The 18714-nt window shown below is 43.3% G+C and overlaps 1 protein-coding gene across 2 annotated transcripts; it reads left to right on the top strand.

Moving 5' to 3' along the window:
* Positions 1–28: 28 nt before the first annotated feature.
* LOC139579084 (tropomodulin-1-like) lies at positions 29–18627 on the top strand. Of its 2 annotated transcripts, XM_071407334.1 has the most exons (11): positions 29–365; positions 4614–4824; positions 6517–6673; positions 9450–9566; positions 11448–11537; positions 12020–12150; positions 12576–12683; positions 12950–13093; positions 14094–14238; positions 15793–15917; positions 16368–18627. In XM_071407334.1, the coding sequence occupies exons 2-11, from the start codon at positions 4699–4701 to the stop codon at positions 16368–16370; spliced, it is 1146 nt and encodes a 381-aa protein (XP_071263435.1). In that variant the 5' UTR covers positions 29–365; positions 4614–4698; the 3' UTR covers positions 16371–18627. The 2 variants fall into 2 exon arrangements, with proteins under 2 accessions (XP_071263435.1, XP_071263436.1); XM_071407335.1 differs by lacking the exon at positions 15793–15917 and having other exon boundaries at positions 30–365.
* The last annotated feature ends 87 nt before the right edge of the window (positions 18628–18714 follow it).

Below are 18714 nucleotides of genomic sequence, written 5' to 3'. Positions count from 1 at the left end.
ACACTTGCCTGGAGAACAAGTGTGTGACATCACTTGACTGGCAGCGCCGGGTGAGGAGGAGTAGCGGTCGGAGAGTTCACTTTGCCTTTGTGGGAGTGTTGTACTACATTACGCGAACCACTGAAAGACAAGTTGAAAGCAAAGTTAAGGATTTAAACTCGGCTGCCGTTGACAACATTCGAGGATATCCGTGCGGATATCGAACTTTTTTTCGCTTGGTTGCGCCGTACTTTACTTTCCTTGTATGAAGCGACTCTTTAGTGTGACTCGACTGGCCCTAAAAGAATCCATATCTGGTCAAAGTATTCAGCTGTCACAAAGCGGGACCCGTTCGCTATAAATAGCCCGGATAAGCAGTGGAGGAGGTACGTGCATATGAAATAACTTCTTGTTCTAGCGGAAAAGTCCTTAACAAATACAACATTTAAATAAAATAACTTTTGCCATATCCCATGATTTAACCCAGACTGAAGCTTCAAAGTAACTGGTTTTCACTCGAAGTGTGGGAAAAACTAAAGTATTGTTTTATTTTGTTCTTTCAATGTATTAATTTTAGTATTCATAATGAATGCAAAGTTAAACATTCTTCGCATTTTCACCTGTCATCGAATCTGCCTATGAATGACGACAGCTGTATAAATTCCCCACCTATCTTGTTAACCTAGGGCTTGTTAAAGCACAATCGAAGTGTATTTAATTTAAAAATAATACCAACGTATTGCAGGCCTACTACCCAATAACAAAAACCTTTCACATTATTTTGCTGTCTGGCCTGCTTAGCATCAACTCCAGAAACTGATAGGGACAATTACAAGCGTTCTTAACATTAACTTATCTCCCAACGCCTCTTCTTTCTTTCCAAATATAGTATAACATTGTTTGCATTTAACATAACAAATATTATTGTATTCGATCAAATGGGAACTCTAAATAACTTTGAAAAGATTGTCAATTCAGGCATTTTTCGATAGATTTAGGTTTTAGGCCTAGATCAACAAGTGTAGAGCTCTTGAATGTCACTTGTATTAGTCAAATGTCTTACAATTTGTGCTCTGTGGTTGACTTACCTAGCTACCTTAAGATGAATGCACTAAGTTGCTCGAGATAAGAACCTCTGCTAAATGACTTAAATATACAGTTGAAGTCAGACGTTTACATACACCTTAGCCAAATACATTTAAACTCAATTTTTCACAATTCCTGACATTTAATCCTAGTAAAAATTCCCTGTCTTAGGTCAGTTAGGAACACCACTATATTTTAGGAATGTGAAATGTCAATAGTATGATTTATTTCAGCTTTTATTTCTTTCATCACATTCCCAGTGGGTCAGAAGTTTACATACACTCAATTAGTATTTGGTAGCATAGCCTTTAAATTGTTTAACTTGGGTCAAACGTTTCGGGTAGCCTCCTACAAGCTTCCCACAATAAGTTGGGTGAATTTTGGCCCGTTCCTCCTAACAGAGCTGGAGTAACTTAGTCAGGTTTGTAGGCCTCCTTGCTCGCACACGCTTCTTCAGTTCTGCCCACAAATGTTCTATAGGTTTGAGGTCAGGGCTTTGTGATGGCCACTCGAATACCTTGACTTTGTTGTCCTTCAGCCATTTTGCCACAACTTTGGAAGTATGCTTGGCGTCATTGTCCATTTGGAAGACCAATTTGAGACCAAGCTTTAACTTCCTGACTGATGTCTTGAGATGTTGCTTCAATATATCCACAATTTTCCTGACACCATCTTTTTTGTGAAGTGCACCACTCCCTTCTGCAGCAAAGCACCCCCACAACATGATGCTCCCACCCCTGTGCTTCACGGTTGGGATGGGGATCTTCGGCTTGCAAGACTCTCCCTTTTTCCGACAAACATAACGATGGTCATTATGGCCAAACAGTTCCATTTTTGATTCATCAGACCAGAGGACATTTCTCCAAAAAGTCTGATCTTTGTCCCCATGTGCAGTTGCAAACCGTAGTCTGGCTTTTTTATGGAGGTTTTGGAGCAGTGGCTTCTTCCTTGCTGAGCGGCCATTCAGGTTATGTCGATATAGGACTCGTTTTACTGTGGATATAGATACTTTTGTGCCTGTTACCTCCAGCATCTTCACAAGGTCCTTTGCTGTTGTTCTGGGATGGATTTGCACATTTCGCACCAAAGTACATTCATCTATAGGACACAGGACGCGTCTCCTTCCTGAGGAGTTGTCACGGCTTTCGTAAGAACGGGACCAAGGTGCAGCGGATGTTGAGTTCCACATATTTAATTCAAAGAGAAACTTAAACAAAACAAATCAATAAACGAACAACTAAACGTGACTACGTGGTGCACAAACACAAAACAATATCCCACAAACACAGGTGGGAAAAATAGCTACTTAAATATGATCCCCAATTAGAGACAACGATTACCAGCTGCTTCTAATTGGGAATCATACAAAACACCAACATAGAAAATATAAACTAGAACACAACATAGACATTATAAACTAGAATACCCCCTAGTCACGCCCTGACCTACTACACCATAGAGAAACAAGGGCTCTCTATGGTCAGGGCGTGACAGCAGTATGACGGCTGCGTGGTCCATTGGTGTTTAAACTTGCGTACTATTGTTTGTACAGATGAACGTGGTACCTTCAGGTGTTTGGAAATTGCTCCCAAGGATGAACTAGACTTGTGGTCTACAATTTTTTTTCTGATGTCTTGGCTGATTTCTTTTGATTTTCCCATGATGTCAAGCAAAGAGGCACTGAATTTGAAGGTAGCCCTTGAAATACATTCACAAGTACACCTCCAATTGACTCAAATTATGCCAATTAGCCTATCAGAAGCTTCTAAAGCCATGACATAATTTTCTGGAATTTTCCAAGCTGTTTAAAGGCACAGTCAACTTAGTGTATGTAAACTTCTGACCCACTGGAATTGTAATACAGTGAATGATAAGTGAAATAATTTGTCTGTAAACAAACAATTGTTGGACAAATTACTTGTGTCATACACAAAGTAGATGTCCTAACCGACTTGTCAAAACTATAGTTTGTTAACAAGGAATTTGTGGAGTGGTTGAAAAACAAGTTTTAATGACTCCAACATAAGTGTATGTAAACTTCCGAATTCAACTGTATATGTAATGTAGTACGATAACCATGAGCTCGGAAACTACGAGTCACCATAATTATGTTCATAATTATGCATTGTTACAGCAGAAACCAGGCCTCTCTATAAATATGTTCCTGTTTGCCAGCAGACTGGGAGTGACAGGGGAGCTGTTTTTATCAGCTGTTCCCCATCAGAGTTTAGGACCAGGCCAGGCTTCATTACGCCAATTCTGTTGCAAAACGTTTTGTAACAGAAACCGTTTACTCCAAATGGAAAACGTTTTGCAACGAAAATTAGTTTCTATTGGACAAATTCAGGTAGGTCCTTCCTTTTTGTTCGGTTTGCTTCTTAAACGGTATACGGTTTCCGTTTCAAGACGTAATGAATACACCCGTTGAAAGAAAAGTGCTGTTGGCCTATCTTCTTAAAGCAGTGGTTTCAAAAAAAATTGGGGGTCATGACATGTCGTGATCCCCACCGAAAGTTAGTTGTTTTTTTGTTGTTGCAAAGCCAAGTAGACTACTGTCGGAAGGTAAGTACAACGGCAGTGGTTCTCAAATGTTTTTTTTGACCCAAATGAAGATAGTATAATTTATTTTACGTGACCCATCAAGCCTGTCCCAATTTGCTCCCTCCCCCTTGCTCCTAACCCTCTGATGTTTGCAGATCTGAATTGTCTCTGTAGGTATAGGGCCTAAGCAATGTGGTGGTGAAGCTTCCACTATATTGATTAAACCTGACAGATCTGCAAACATTGGAGGGTAAGGGATGTTTCTAGCCATGCTCTGGGCTTGGGACACAACCCACAAGTAGGATCCGACCCCACCCAGCGTTTGGGGAAAAACTCTGCCTCAAGGTATTTGGCTGAAGTGTTGTTGGACCTGCAAACAGCATTCTTAATACATTTTTTAAAACTTTTAATGGCACCAGGCACAAACATCTCTGCACATACCAGACAGTTAAGCAACACAAGTTAGTTTCTGTGTGTCAAGGGCCCACTTTTCAGTGTTTATCCAACACATCACGTTATTGGTGTTTACCAATAGTCTCTAATTTCTTGGATAGATGTGGTGTTTGGATTTTGCTGGTTGGTCTGCCTTATGACTCAGCTAGTAGGTCTAACTGGATGTACAGTAGGTCTGCCTTATGACTCAGTAGGTCTAACTGGATGTACAGTAGGTCTGCCTTATGCCTCAGTAGGTCTAACTGGATGTACAGTAGGTCTGCCTTATGACTCAGTAGGTCTAACTGGATGTACAGTAGGTCTGCCTTATGACTCAGTAGGTCTAACTGGATGTACAGTAGGTCTGCCTTATGACTCAGTAGGTCTAACTGGATGTACAGTAGGTCTGCCTTATGACTCAGTAGGTCTAACTGGATGTACAGTAGGTCTGCCTTATGACTCAGTAGGTCTAACTGGATGTACAGTAGGCCAAATTTAGGATCCAGCTGGTTGACCAATCAAACCATGTTGACTAAACCTTGTCTCGTTTGTTTTTGTCGTCCACGTCCTTGCAGACTTCCTTTTGAAAACATCGCTGGGCACTTGGTTGCCTTTTTATTAAATTGTTTGGGGGAGTCGCTGGGATTCTATTGCGCCGCCATGTCCACCTCCTATAAGAAGGAAGTAGTGAACTACAGGGACGTGGACGAGGATGAACTACTGAAGAAACTCTCAGAGGAAGAGCTACAGAGGCTGGAGGATGAGCTGGAGGAGTTAGATCCCGACGTAAGTCTAAAACTCTGTCTTGGTGTGTGTGTGTGTGTGTGTGTGTCTTGGTTATCTGGAGCTAGGAGTTCGATCCCAACACAATCTAAAACATTTATCTTTTTACGAGCTCAACAGAGATGAGAGGTCGGTAGCAGAACAGTGCATTAAATCACACTATCACGTTAAAAAAATCTAGGACTATAAAAGGATCCTTAAATCAAACATGCAACCCTCTATGCAGTAGGTATAACGCTCAGATATTAAGGTTTACAGGTGTACCAGAGCCCTGGTTTAAAGTAGCTCACTATATAGGCATTAGGGTTGACATCTGAGAGACGTGGAGAATCTCAATTGCGTCCTCTCGCCTCACCTCCTCAAAACCCATTGGAGGAGATGGTCTGAGGGGCGGGACTTCTGGCTTTCTCATCCAATGGGTTTTAAGAAGGAAGCGAGGACGTGAGGAATTTACAATTGAGATTCTCCCACAGACTAAGACTGACAAATGACACTCAAACCAACTTAGTCAGGAGTAGATCTCAGCTGGAAGCGTTGTTGGATGACGACGTAGCGCAAGTCGGGCAGATTGATTTCAGATTTCATTACTTACATTTTTTTTTTTAAACCTTTTGACATTGTTATAGGGCACGAACATATTAACGTGTCATATCACGTTGATATCATATATTAGCCTATATATCGTATCCCTGTATATTCAATTCAAATATGCAGTTCTAGGTCTAAACAATACAGTGATCCTCAAACCAACTTCCCAGTGAAAGTTGAGAAAAACAGCAACTTCTCAGAGTGTAGACCTCATCTGTTATTTATAATATATGTTAAGTTATGCCTATCATATATTTATAATGCTGTGTGATGCGGCGGTGCTTGACTTCATCCCTATTCATAAGTAGCTCTTCCGTCGAGGTGTTGACACAAGCTGTAATAGGGTTATGATGAATGGTCGACGGCTCACATCAAGTCTGGACGCTTACAATACCAGAAGAGCCAGCCCAGGCTTAGATGACTGGGGGAGTGTGTGTGTGTGTGTGTGTGTGTGTGTGTGTGTGTGTGTGTGTGTGTGTGTGTGTGTGTGTGTGTGTGTGTGTGTGTGTGTGTGTGCGTGCTTGTCCGTCTTTCCTTGACTTTTGACGATATCATCCAGATCTCCCACAGAGCCATGTTAAAGAGTTAAACTGATATGTCAGGTATAAATACTACAGGTATAAATACTACAGGTATAAATACTACAGGTATAAGTAATACAGGTATAAATACTACAGGTATAAATACTACAGGTATAAATACTACGCTGTCTGTAAGTGGCCAGTGCACTAATAGGTGCTGAAAGCTAAGACAAGATATCGGTCTATTGCTATAATATGGACCTGGTTTAGCGTGCTGCGGTCTAAGAATAGCTATCTGGGTCTGGGAACTGCCTTTGTTATTTCTGTTAGTGTTATTTTAACACAGTTAGTGATGGTGTGTGTGTCCTTTCACTGTTACATTCAGCTGTAGAACACACTAGGAAGTGTGTTACTATCCCACGAGAGTGGACGAAAAATGTAGTGTATAAACAAGTGCAATCTCACCCATTGCTATCATTATTGGCCAATGACAATCCTTCCCTGTGGTTAGAATACCCTCTTACCTAGTGTAAGTGCAACCCGTTGTTAGCATTATCGGCCAATGATAAATCCTTCCTGTCTTTAGAATGCCCTGTTGCCGGCCGGGATGAGGCAGAAGGATCAGACCAAGAAGGCGCCGACCGGAACCTTCCAGAGAGAGAACCTGGTAGCCCACCTGGAGAAGCAGGCCAAGGAACACCCTGACAAGGAGGACCTGGTTCCGTTCACTGGAGAGAAGAGAGGTATGACCTCAGTTCCCAGCATGATAGAATACCACTATAGGCCTGTGCTTCCCTGGAGAGAAGAGAGGTAGGACCCTGTTAGATCTGATCTGAGCACTGACGTAACGCTGTGCCGTGCCGACCCCCAACCAGAGTTGGGGTCAGTTCTATTTCAATTCAGTCAAGGAAGTAATCTAAAATTCCATGTGTCCTCATTGAGTTGTGTGGTAGGAGCCCAGTTCCATTTTGGTTCATACTCCAGATAGATTTTACCAATATGGCAGAATCTCCACTTGTGGGGTGTATCCATCCCCCTATCGGCCCACAGCATACCACCCTGCATCCCACTGCTGGCTTGCTTCTGATGATAAGCAGGGTTGGTTCCTAGACGGGAGACCAGATGCTGCTGGAAGTGGTGTTGGAGGGCCAGTAGGAGGCAATCTTTCCTTTCCTGGTCTAAAAAAAAAGATCCCCATGCCCCAGGGCAGTGATTGGGGACATTGCCCTGTGTAGGGTGCTGTCTTTCGGATGGGACGTTAAACGGGTGTCCTGACGCTCTGTGGTCACTAAAGATCCCATGGCACTTAACGTAAGAGTAGGGGTGTTAACCCCGGTGTCCTGGCTAAATTCCAAATCTGGCCCTCATACCATCACGGTCACCTAATCATCCCCAGCTTACAACTGGCTCATTCATCCCCCCTCCTCTCCCCTGTAACTATTCCCCAGGTTGTTGCTGTAAATGAGAATGTGTTCTCAGTCAACTTACCTGGTAAAATAAGGGTTAAATATTGTTTACATGAAATCCTGTCAGATCTATGAACACAGAAGGGATAGGGTCTAGCTTGGCTAGGAGAAGTGGCTGGAGGCCAACATGGACCGTGGCCAGGGACATGCAAGCTGTGATAATAACCTTGTGAGGTGAACCCTACTGTCAGCGTGCCGAGATACTAATACTTTCAGAACATTACAGCCATGTAAATAAAGGCCTAAAGTCCTACATCCATCAGGACCAATCAGTGGTCACAGACAATAGCTAGTTCCAGGAAACTGGACCCAGTCGCAACCCAGTCTGTATGCTGGTTCATCTGTTCTTGCATCTGTCTGGACATATCCAGCTACGAAACTGCCTGAGCCGAGTCTGCCAACCTATCAGACCAATTATGATCTCAGACAGTCTGGTTCTGGGAAACTGGGCCAGCCGCAACAGAGTCCTCTAGTTCGTCCTTCCTTATATCTGGACATATCCAGGTAGAAAGCAGGGCCTGGTGCCAGCTGACTCATCCCAGATCCACTCAGGTGTAGATGTAGCCTGCTGGGTATCAGCCTGTCTCTCTGTGTGTCCGCCAGACAGCGTACAGTCTGGGGGGATCAAGTTTTAGCGAGGTAAGGCCCGGAATCTCTAATCTTGATCACATAAGGAGTATTATTTGGGATGCAAGGTGATTTGTAGATCACTGATTCTGTGCAGTCGATCTCAAACACTCAAGCAAGCACTGTGTCTCAGCCAAGCCTGATAGGTGACAGGTACCGACCAACCACAGAGACGAACATCCTGCTACATCCTGGCACCCAGCAGCTAGCCTGAAGGTGAGGTGACTTTCCAGTTGAAAGTTGGAACGGCTCCACTGGTTCCATTGGTTCCACAGACCCCAGAACAGATCATCCAGGCTACAGTCAAGGCCAGCAGGACGGACGCTGCTGTAGCTGATCCTGGACCTGTGACTGATATTAGTAAGACATCAGACCTTGTATTCATAAAGTGTCTCAGAATAGGAGTGCTGATCTATGATCAGTTTAGCAGTTTAGATCCAAATGAATATGATTACTGGAACAGGTACTACATCAGATACATATGGCCCCTGATCTAACGGTGGACTGTGGCTACGTCCCAACTCTCTTATCCCAAAGTCTGCACTCGAGCACTTCCCGTTATGGATCAACTCCCTCCAGCCAATGATTCCTTCCATGACAGGGAGTGTGCAAGACAAGTGCACAGTCTGCAAACTTTGGGAGAACGGTCGATAATTGGACCACACACACAGCCTGTCACTGCAGCCTTCCTCCCCTCAGTGTTCATTCACATAATCCTGTTCCGGTGTTCTGAGGCTGGGGCAGCGTGACGCGGGGCGCTACATGTCAGACGTGGCTGGGTAAACTCGAGAAGGTCTTTGCCCCCATCTGTCCCAACAGGCTGCCTGGCTTTTTACAGCTCACTCTGAGTGACGATATGAAAAGCGCCCGATGACGTAATGTGATATTGCATATCAGCCTTGTATTTTCTGTTGTCAGTCAGTGTTACGTAGATGGAAACAAAATGGACGTTTTCCTCACAGAGCGTACGGTCATGTTCACTGTATAATGGTAGTTGGCTACTATTGGGTAATGATCAGTCTATTTTACTATCGGGGCATTGATGTTTCTGCTTTCCTGCAGTCAAATGACCAATTAAAAAATGGAATTAGAATCGAGCTGGTATAGTAGTGGGATGTAGTAGTCGTACTAGTAAGAATAGTAGTAGTAATAAATATATCAAATCAATCAAATGTATTTTATAAATCCCTTTTTACATGAACAGTTGTCATAAAGTGCTTTACAATTACCCGGCCCAAAACCCCAAACAGCAAGCAATGCACATGTAGAAGCACGGTGGCTAGGGAAAACTCCCTAGAAAGGCAGGAACCCGGAAGAAACCTAGAGCGGAACCAGGCTCTGAGATGTGTCCAGTCCTTTTCTGACTGTCCCGGGTGGAGATGAATAGTGGCATGTACTGTGTTAACGATTGTCCTTTATCTTCCAGGGAAAGTCTTTATACCTAAGAAGGTGGTGGATCCCATCATGGAGAATGTAACTCTGGAGCCAGAGCTGGAGGAAGCACTGGCCAACGCCAGCGACGCTGAGATCTGCGACATTGCCGGTAGAAAGACATGCACCTTCACGTGCACACACATTTACAGACAGACGTAAACAGATCCCTTTTTGCTATCTTTTCTGCTATCACCGTTCCTGTTTTATTTTCAGTCTATTCACCTTCTTCAGCTAATAAGTTTACATCCATGCTAACTAAACAGTCACTTTAGAACGATCACGGACACTAAATCAGCTTCACTGTTCACTCCTCCGTCAGTAACTTCCTCCTTTCCTCTCTAACTCTCCTCTATCTCGTCTAGTGATCCCACCCTTCTTCGCCTCCTTCTCCCTGTTCCCCCTATATCCTGTCATCGTCATCACCCCTTCCATTGCTGCTCCTCACTGCTGTTGGACACCATGGTTGCCCTCTCTCTGGGCTTTATGACAAGCAGCCGCGGTATTTACCAGCCCACACACTAGCTAGGGCTGGGACGATAGCAGTAGTCGTTAGTATCTTGGCAAGGAAATGAAACACGAAGCAAATTGAACTTCTTTAGGAAGACAGACCTAATGTTGGAAACAAACCTCATTATATTGTCATCCAGAGTCACATGTATTTATTTTCCAAGCTATAGCACATAAAATGTTATATACAACAGGTTTTTAAAGGACCAAAAAGTTTGGTCTGCTTCGTGTTTTCATTTTTGCCTCGGTGCTACTGGTTCATATATTGCAATCGTCCCGGCCCTAACACTAGCTGCACATTATATTGCTTGTATTTCTCTCTGCTTCACTAAGTGTTAGTGTTAATTAGTGACAAGTGGTTTGCTTGCCAGCGTTTGTTTTGGTCCTCCCGGACATTTCCAATGGTTTGTAATTAATCCTCAGCCTCCTCATGATGAGTTACCAACTAACTCTTCACGGCTGCTTAAAATGGACCACTCGTTCTCCGTTGTTTATCTCAAAGATAACTAACTGTTCTCACACTCTCCGTCATACTGACAGATGAAAATAATACACTTGCTCTTTTTTCGTTGCTTTTCTGCTGAACTACTATCTTTTCACTCTCATTTGTTCATTTGTACTGGCTCCAAGTCATCTACGGTGGTCCAGAAAGCACATTTTATTCAAGTTTTCCCATGAAACTGGACACAAGATAAAACGACTGCTACTGCTACTAATACATTTGATTTAAAGCGCTTTTCAAAAACCCAAGGACTCTGTACAGCAAAAGAGAGGGGAGGGAAGCAAAGATAAAACAATTAAAACTAAGATTGAAATGAAAGCTAAAACAGGGATCTTTGCGATAATCAAGAACATATTGACTAGTCAAGCATGTTCCTGCGGTTCATAGAGCCCGTTCTAACTGTGGCAGCAGAGGACATCCAAGCCAGGGAGAATAATGTCTGCATTGTGTGACGTCTGCAACAGTGACGCGTGCTATTTAAACAATGTATTTAATAATGACTTGCAGACGCTGGCATCGACTCAAGTGTTGTTCTTTTGTATATCTGGCTATGACAGGGACGACTATCTATTGCTGTGTGTGAGATGTTTTGCGAGCCGATAGTTTGGCTTGGATGTTTGCGAGTTTGAACAAGGCAGCTCTCAAGGCCCACTTGTGGGTGTCCTGTCTGCTGTCTTAGCCAAGTAAACATCATGTGCTGAACTAAGGAGAGCGTTGGCACCCACGTCAACTCTTCTGTGTTTATCCTTCAGTGTTCACGTCATTTGACACAATGTATACTCTCTCTCCCTTCTCTCCCTGTCTCTGTTCTCTCTCTCTCTCTCTCTCTCTCTCTCTCTCTCTCTCTCTCTCTCTCTCTCTCTCTCTCTCTCTCTCTCTCGCTCTCTCTTCCCCCCCACATCTCTCACTTAATTTTTCTTTCCCGTTCTCTCTCTCGCTCCTTTTGTCTGTCTCTCCATCTCTTCTCTTCCCTCCCTCCAGCCATTTTGGGAATGCACACTCTGATGAGTAACCAGCAGTACTACGAGGCTTTGGCCAGCAGCAATATAGTCAACAAACAAGGCCTTAACAGTAAGTATACCGTGTGTGTCTGTATCCCTCCTGTAAGTGCCAAAGTTTTCAGGCATCGTTTTAACGATGATTCATCTGTTTATCCTACCATGTATTGTACTTATTAGGGTTTTGTTTTTCAAGTGGATTTAAGAAAGAGTGGCACCAAAGCGTACGTGTTTCAGGCAGTTCAGGGAAGTTAAAAATAAAACATGAACAGAACCAACATCAAAGGTCCAAAGAGAACTGGACAAAATGTTCCTGTTACAACTGAAGACTTTTACAATCCTCGTTGCAACCTTTCTGACGTTAAATAATATAATTTAAAGACATGCTGGTTCAGCCAAACAAACTAAGTGCTGCAAATAATTATTTTTCTTTCAACATTAAACACCTAGAGTGCCGTTGTTATTACTGATTTACATGATATAGGTATTGTTACTAACATATTTTCCTATAGCTGTTATCCAGTGTACTCAGTATAAGCCTGTGTTTTCCTATAGGTGTTATCCAGTGTACTCAGTATAAGCCTGTGCCTGATGAGCAGCCCAACTCTACTGACGTGGAGGAGACGCTGCTGAGGATGCAGAGGAACGATCCTGACCTGCTGGAGGTCAACCTCAACAACATCAAGGTGCTACATTATATTGATTCACATGCACAGTCAGTATAATTGATTTATATGATGTCATTATGTCCTCCTACCATAAACATTTGTAAATTTTTTTGTTGTTGTCTTTAGTCATTTAGCAGACGCTCTTATCCGGTTTACAGTAGTTAGTGCATATATTTTCCAACTTTTTTTGTACTGGTCGAACTCACAACCCTGGCATTGCAATGCTCTACCAACCGAGCCACACGGGACCCCCATAGGAGACACACATGTACCACACTCTTCTCAGTCTGACTTCAAGAGGTCAGGGCAAACCTCTACTCTGGAGTCAACATTTGATTTAGGTTATTCTCCAGTCTTTTCAAATGCATTTGTAGTCCGTCTGATTTAAACAGTAGCGCGTGTCGTGGCTTTATTGATTTGAAGTATTGCCTCTTGTGTTCCAGAACATTCCAGTGAAGACGCTGAAGGCCTATGCAGACGCCCTGACGGAGAACACTGCAGTGGAACGCTTCAGCATCGTGGGAACCAGGAGTAATGATCCCGTAGCCTTTGTGAGTATTGCTGTTATGTCTGGAACAAATCCCCTACACACATACTGTAACAGTTACGTGAGACGATGCGAATGTACACGTCTTCATTCGAAGTCATCTGCATCTGGAAATTCAGTTTTATTTAAATGACCTCCCATGGCCTTAATACCTGGGCCTGTGGCCTGGTCAAAAATATAGATGGGGGGAAATGATGCCATTTCAGATATGGGTCTAATTATAGCCCGTATAAATATACTGTCCCCATTTGCTGCGTCTCTGTGTCTCAGGCTCTGGCAGAGATGCTGAAGGGGAACACCACACTGAAGAGTCTGAACATAGAATCCAACTTCATCACAGGGACGGGCATCCTGGCTCTCATCGCCTCACTGCAGTCCAACACAACCCTGCAGGAACTCAAGATCGACAACCAGGTACAATAAAATACAGCACAATCGTTATTGGTCCATTCTACTGACAGACAATATAAAGGAGGCCTGGGTAATGCCAAAATGTCACAAATATTACAACTTCTACAAATTATTTCTCAATGATGCTTTAAGATACAAATGTCAAATATATGTCGACAATCCTTCCTCCAAAGGACCTTTCTATGGAAAACATTTCGTGAAAATCCGAATGAAATCATGGTATTTTTTTGTCCTGGTTTCATGAGGAATCACCCTATTTTTGTTGTCACAGTGCCCGGCCCAGCCAGTTACAATAAGACATCACAAGGACCACTTGAGTCTACTGTTTCAACAGGGTCAGATTGTAAAAAGCTAATCATTCGATTGATTCATTGTGGTGTGATAATGGTGCTAGTGCCAACACTCAGTAGCCGTTATTCCTTCCCAGTGGGCAAAACTGGTTGAAAGGACATCATTGCAACCTGATTAACCAGATTGCAGCTAAAAACGGTTGAAATCTGCTTGTTGCATTGACCTCATTTCAACCAGTTTTGCCCATGCTGGGCTACCTCTTGCCAGTGAATCATTTTTTCCTAACATAAACTGTGCTGAATCTCTTTGATTCCGTAAGGTTTTATATTTAGACACATGACTAACAACTTCGCCTTCATTTATTAATTGTGCTGAGTCATGGATGAACATTACCCAGTGGACAAGCTGGTTGAAATGACTCCATTTTACAACCAGGAATGGCTGCATTGTAACCAGTTATTTCAAACAGGACATTGGGAAATCACCTAGGTTCACTGGTTTACATGACGTAATGTCTGGTTGTAAATTGGTTTGTAATGGCGTCATTTCAACCAGTTTTACCCGCTGGGTGATTCCTTCTATGTCCAGTTTTTTCTCCAATTATTTAAGCTGCCCATCTGACAGTGCAGACAGGCTCAATCAAACGCTCAATTTGTAAGGAAACAAATACTATTTGAATCCAGGTCTGATTCCCCCTTTCCCCTTCCTCCAGAGCCAGCCGCTAGGTAACAAGGTGGAGATGGAGATAGCCAGCATGCTGGAGAAGAACACCACGTTGTTGAAGTTTGGCTACCACTTTACCCAGCAGGGCCCCAGGCTGAGGGGCTCCAACGCCATGATGAACAACAATGACCTGGGTGAGATGATGGTTCTGCTAACGCTAATGCTAACAACCTGGCTGAGATGGAGGTTCTGCTCGAGCTGAAGCAAACAACCTGGCTGAGATGGAAGTTCTGCTAGCCCTAATGCTAACAACCTGGCTGAGATGGAAGTTCTGCTAGCCCTAATGCTAACAACCTGACTGAGATTGAGATTCAAAGACTAACTCACTCACTCACAATAGATTAAAATCGCTCTTTTATACTCACTGTTTCTCTCCCATCGACACTCACAATCTTAGAGATGTTCACTCACTCACTCACTCAATCACTCACTCACTCACTCACTCACTCCCCACCCACCCACTCACTCCATTTTTCAAAACAACGTTGAACTAATAAAACCTGCTAGAGAAGGTGCAGAGCATGCATCAGATGTAACTCCAGACCCAGTAGTAGCCGATTGTAATCCCTCTTAATTCACCATCGTTGTTTAACGTAACTAAATAATGGGAGGAGCCAAGCCAATCAAAACGCTCGGCTGTTTGGATCCCTTCCTGGAAGATGACATCACTAGAACTAAAGTGGTGCTCCAGTGAAACGCTCCCAGACTTCCCAGTGTGATCCCTCACAACAGCTGAGACACCACTAGAGACATGGTCTGCGTCCCAAGTGGCACCCTATTCCCTTTTTATAGGCACCCTATTCCATTTATAGTTCACTAACCCGTACAGTAGGGCTCTGGTCAAGAGTAGTGCACTATATAGGGAACAGGGTACCATTTGGGATGTGCACTCAAATGGGTCTATTCAGGGACTTGTGTTGTTGCCTGGCTACCCAGACTCCTTGCTCCGGCCAAACGCTATGCCGCTCCACGCTGTCTTACGTTCCTTATTTATCCTCAATGATTATGGATCTGAGTAGTTCCCTGACCCGTCACTGAATGCAAACACATTCGGGCCGTCTGATTGGTCCAGAAACCCATGGGTTGAGCCAGAGCCAGAACACAGGTGGGTAAAGTGGCGGTTTGAAAATTCATCATTGGTTTTGATGATGACTTTGTTTAGTACAACGCCCATTGTCACCGCAAACGACTTCAGTGACGGCAGTCTCGGACTAAAGTCTATAGCGAACGACAGAGCAGCGGGAGAATTTAGTGTGAGTCATCGGGCTACATGTTTTGGGGTCCAGAACACATGATCAAAGACATGTCAGGTCTTGTACAAAGACTGTTAAAAATAAGAGATGGTCTTGTACTAATCTCTTGGAACGAAATGATTGACCTAGTTTGCGCACCGACATCAATGTGTCATCGGGTTGTTTTACATCACGATGACATTTCTCTTGAACACAGCATGGTACCAGTTCTATCTACTCGGTGACTCTTCCACCAAAGATGTGCATGAGCCGCTCTCGTCTTGGTTGACGTCTATTTGATCATAATACTTTTTCTTTTCTAGAGTGAGTGAAAGAGAATGCATGTCAGATCTGTCAACTGTCACTCACGGTTTTTGTGTGCGCGTGTGCTTCACTCAGTGCTCGTGTGTGTGTGTCTGTTTGTTTGTTTATGTGTTTAACACTGTTGTGTTGCAGCTCGGGTAATCCGATCCGATCATCACTCGGACGGTTCCTTTACTCTCACTCTGTCCGTGCCGGAACTGGAGAGGGCATTTGGTAAAAGGTTCAAGCCGAAACTCACCAAGCCCAAGACCAAGAAAGTAAAGACAGCCGTTGTATCCTCGTCCTACCTCTTCAAACTTCTCCTGCTTATTTTCCTTGAGTTCTACCCACAACTCCCTGTGTTGTGCCTTCCATTCCTCCTCATCATCTTTCGTCATCTCTACTCTTCCCAGCAGTGGCAGATCTGGCAATCTTTCTCCAGTAGCTCTTGAGTTCTTAAGTGGGTCTTCACTGTAGGACTGATTGCTTAAGGGCTTTTTGCAGTTAGAGCTATTTTATTCTAAACTGCCTCTTTCAAACCTTTGGAACAGGTTTTTTTCTGCTTTCTTTCAAGCTGTTTTTCTTACTTCAAACTCTTCCTTCATTGCCATTCCTTTGAGTCAAGTATTTGTTGTGTTTGAGTAAAACATGATTTTACCGAAGACACAGAAGGAACTGATATGTTTTAATAGTTGGTCTAATTTCTATTTTTTCTTCTCTGACAACAGTAAGAAAGAGAAGGCTTGAAGGAGGTCCCATCTTCCCCAAGTGTCGGACAAGCGTGTAGCGCCGCCAGGCACTGCCCGGCCCCGCCCAGCCCCGTATTCAGCCAGACGCCCTCCAACAGATATCCCATCAACCCCTGCTTCCCCAACCCTAACCTCGACCCCTCCGCGATGACCGAAATCGTTCCAATTCGAATGTCAGGGGCTTTGGCAAACCTTGTTCCTACTGTGGCATGGAGTTGATCTACTATTGTACTATTGTTTCCTTCACAGTTTTCTACTGATATTGGTTTAGATATCTTCGGTAATAATATCTGGTAATTGTGACATAGAGAAGCAGCCCACCTATACAGAAAATATTTATTTTGTTAGTTTGTTTACTGGAGATGAACTTGTGGTGGTGGAAGATTAAATGGTGTTACACCCATAATGTATATTGTACCACATGCCATGGGCAACAGGTAGCCTAATGGTTAAGAGCGTTGGGCCAGTAACCGAAAGGTCGCTAGTTCAAATCCCTAGCCAACTAGGTGGGAAAAAATCTGCCAATGTGCCCTTGAGCAAGGCACTTCACCCTAATTGCTCCAGTAAGTCACTCTGGATAAGAGCGTCTTCTAAATGACTAAAATGTAAATGACTTAACTTGGTTATGACGTTAGTACCACATTATGTATTTCAGCATTTTGCAACCACTTAAAGTAATGTTTTTCAGTGTGAGGTTCATATAAGATACGTTTTTAGTCTGCAACTCACACTGTCTGTAAGCAATGGCACATAACGGTTACATAGGAGCTATGTTCAGAGGAATTGTTGCAGATTTAAAAACATTTTGGGGTGTAAGTTGTTTGTTTGTCCAAGTTTACTCCATGGAGACAGCCACTAGAAGCTGGTCCTAGATCAGTTTGTCTGCTATTGTGTAAATTCTGTAGTATTACTGAAGTCTTCTCAGTCAAATCTTACACAGAGAGGTTGCTACTAAGCGTTGGTTCTAGATCAGTTTTGTGACGAAGTCGATATCTGCTATGATCCTTTATTGATAACACTTGTTAAATCCAGATCAGTGTAGATGAAGGGGTGGAGACAGGTTAAGTAAGGATTTTGAAGCCTTGAGACAATTGAGATGTGGATTGTGTATGTGTGCCATTCAGAGGGTGAATGGGCAAGACAAAAGATTTAAGTGCCTTTGAATGGGGTATGGTAGTAGGTGCCAGGTGCACCTGTTTGAGTGTGTCAAGAACTGCAACGCTGCTGTGGTTTTCACACTCAACACTTTCCCTTGTGTATCAAGCATGGTCCACCACCCAAAGGACATCAAGCCAACTTGACACAACTGTGGGAAGTATTGGAGTCAACATTGGCCAGCATCCCTGTGGAACGCTTTCGACACCTTGTAGAGTCCATGCCCAGACCGATTGAGGCTGTTCTGAGGGCAAAAGGGCTCAAACTCATAAGGAAGGTGTTCCTAATATTTTGTACACTCAGTGTATATTAGAAGTTTGTTCACAAGTGTATTGGTCACTGATGGACAAACTGATCTAGGACCAGCTCTTAGTGGCTGTCTCTATGAGGGTGGGTTGACTGAATCAGTACTTACACCCGGCAGATGTGATGACTTGTCATCATGGCAAGTTATGATTGATTATGTTAAATTATTACTTGAGTTACACAGTAAAGGGAGTTGCAGCATTCCCCCCTCCCCTTTTTTCAGTTACACTGGTAGAAATGCTCTTAGTTGAATGTGTCTGCAACCCCAAAAAGTGTGCAAACTAAGAATTCACTGTCATCACTGTAGCCTATCAAAGCCCAAGAAAAAGCATAAAGACAAACGACTTTTCCTGCCTGTTGTAAGGTCCTATGAGATTATTCCTTAATGAACACTCCTTCGGGTATTGTTGCTATGTGGCCAGGTATCAGGGGAGCACTGATGACTAAATTCAATATCCTATCATTAAATCTGTGTAAAATAAACAATATATATTATATTGGATGAAGGATGGAATGAGGGGGATACGTGCCCCCTCAGATTCAAAGAGCATGACGCTACTGATTAGGTATATTACTGTATGGTCAAAAGGGACAACTATGGTGTGTACAACAAACCATCCCAGTATGAACTACTGCTGAATATGACTGTGTTCTCCTTGCCCTAGCCTGGCTGTTGTTCTTTCTCTGCAGTATTTGCTTGAGTATTGAGTATGTTTTTGTTAGATAATTCACATTATTGTTGTTGTTTTTTTGTTCATGGATAAATCAGGTTTGAAAGTATTGTGTACTGTGATATTTGTACTGTTTTTACGCTTCAAGGCCTATGCCTCCAAACCATGTATAACACCGCCCTCTGGGGGAGGTT

This window comes from Salvelinus alpinus, chromosome 6, assembly GCF_045679555.1.
Source record: "Salvelinus alpinus chromosome 6, SLU_Salpinus.1, whole genome shotgun sequence".
Classification (NCBI taxonomy): Eukaryota; Metazoa; Chordata; class Actinopteri; order Salmoniformes; family Salmonidae; genus Salvelinus; species Salvelinus alpinus.
This window is presented reverse-complemented; position numbering and strand designations above follow the sequence as displayed.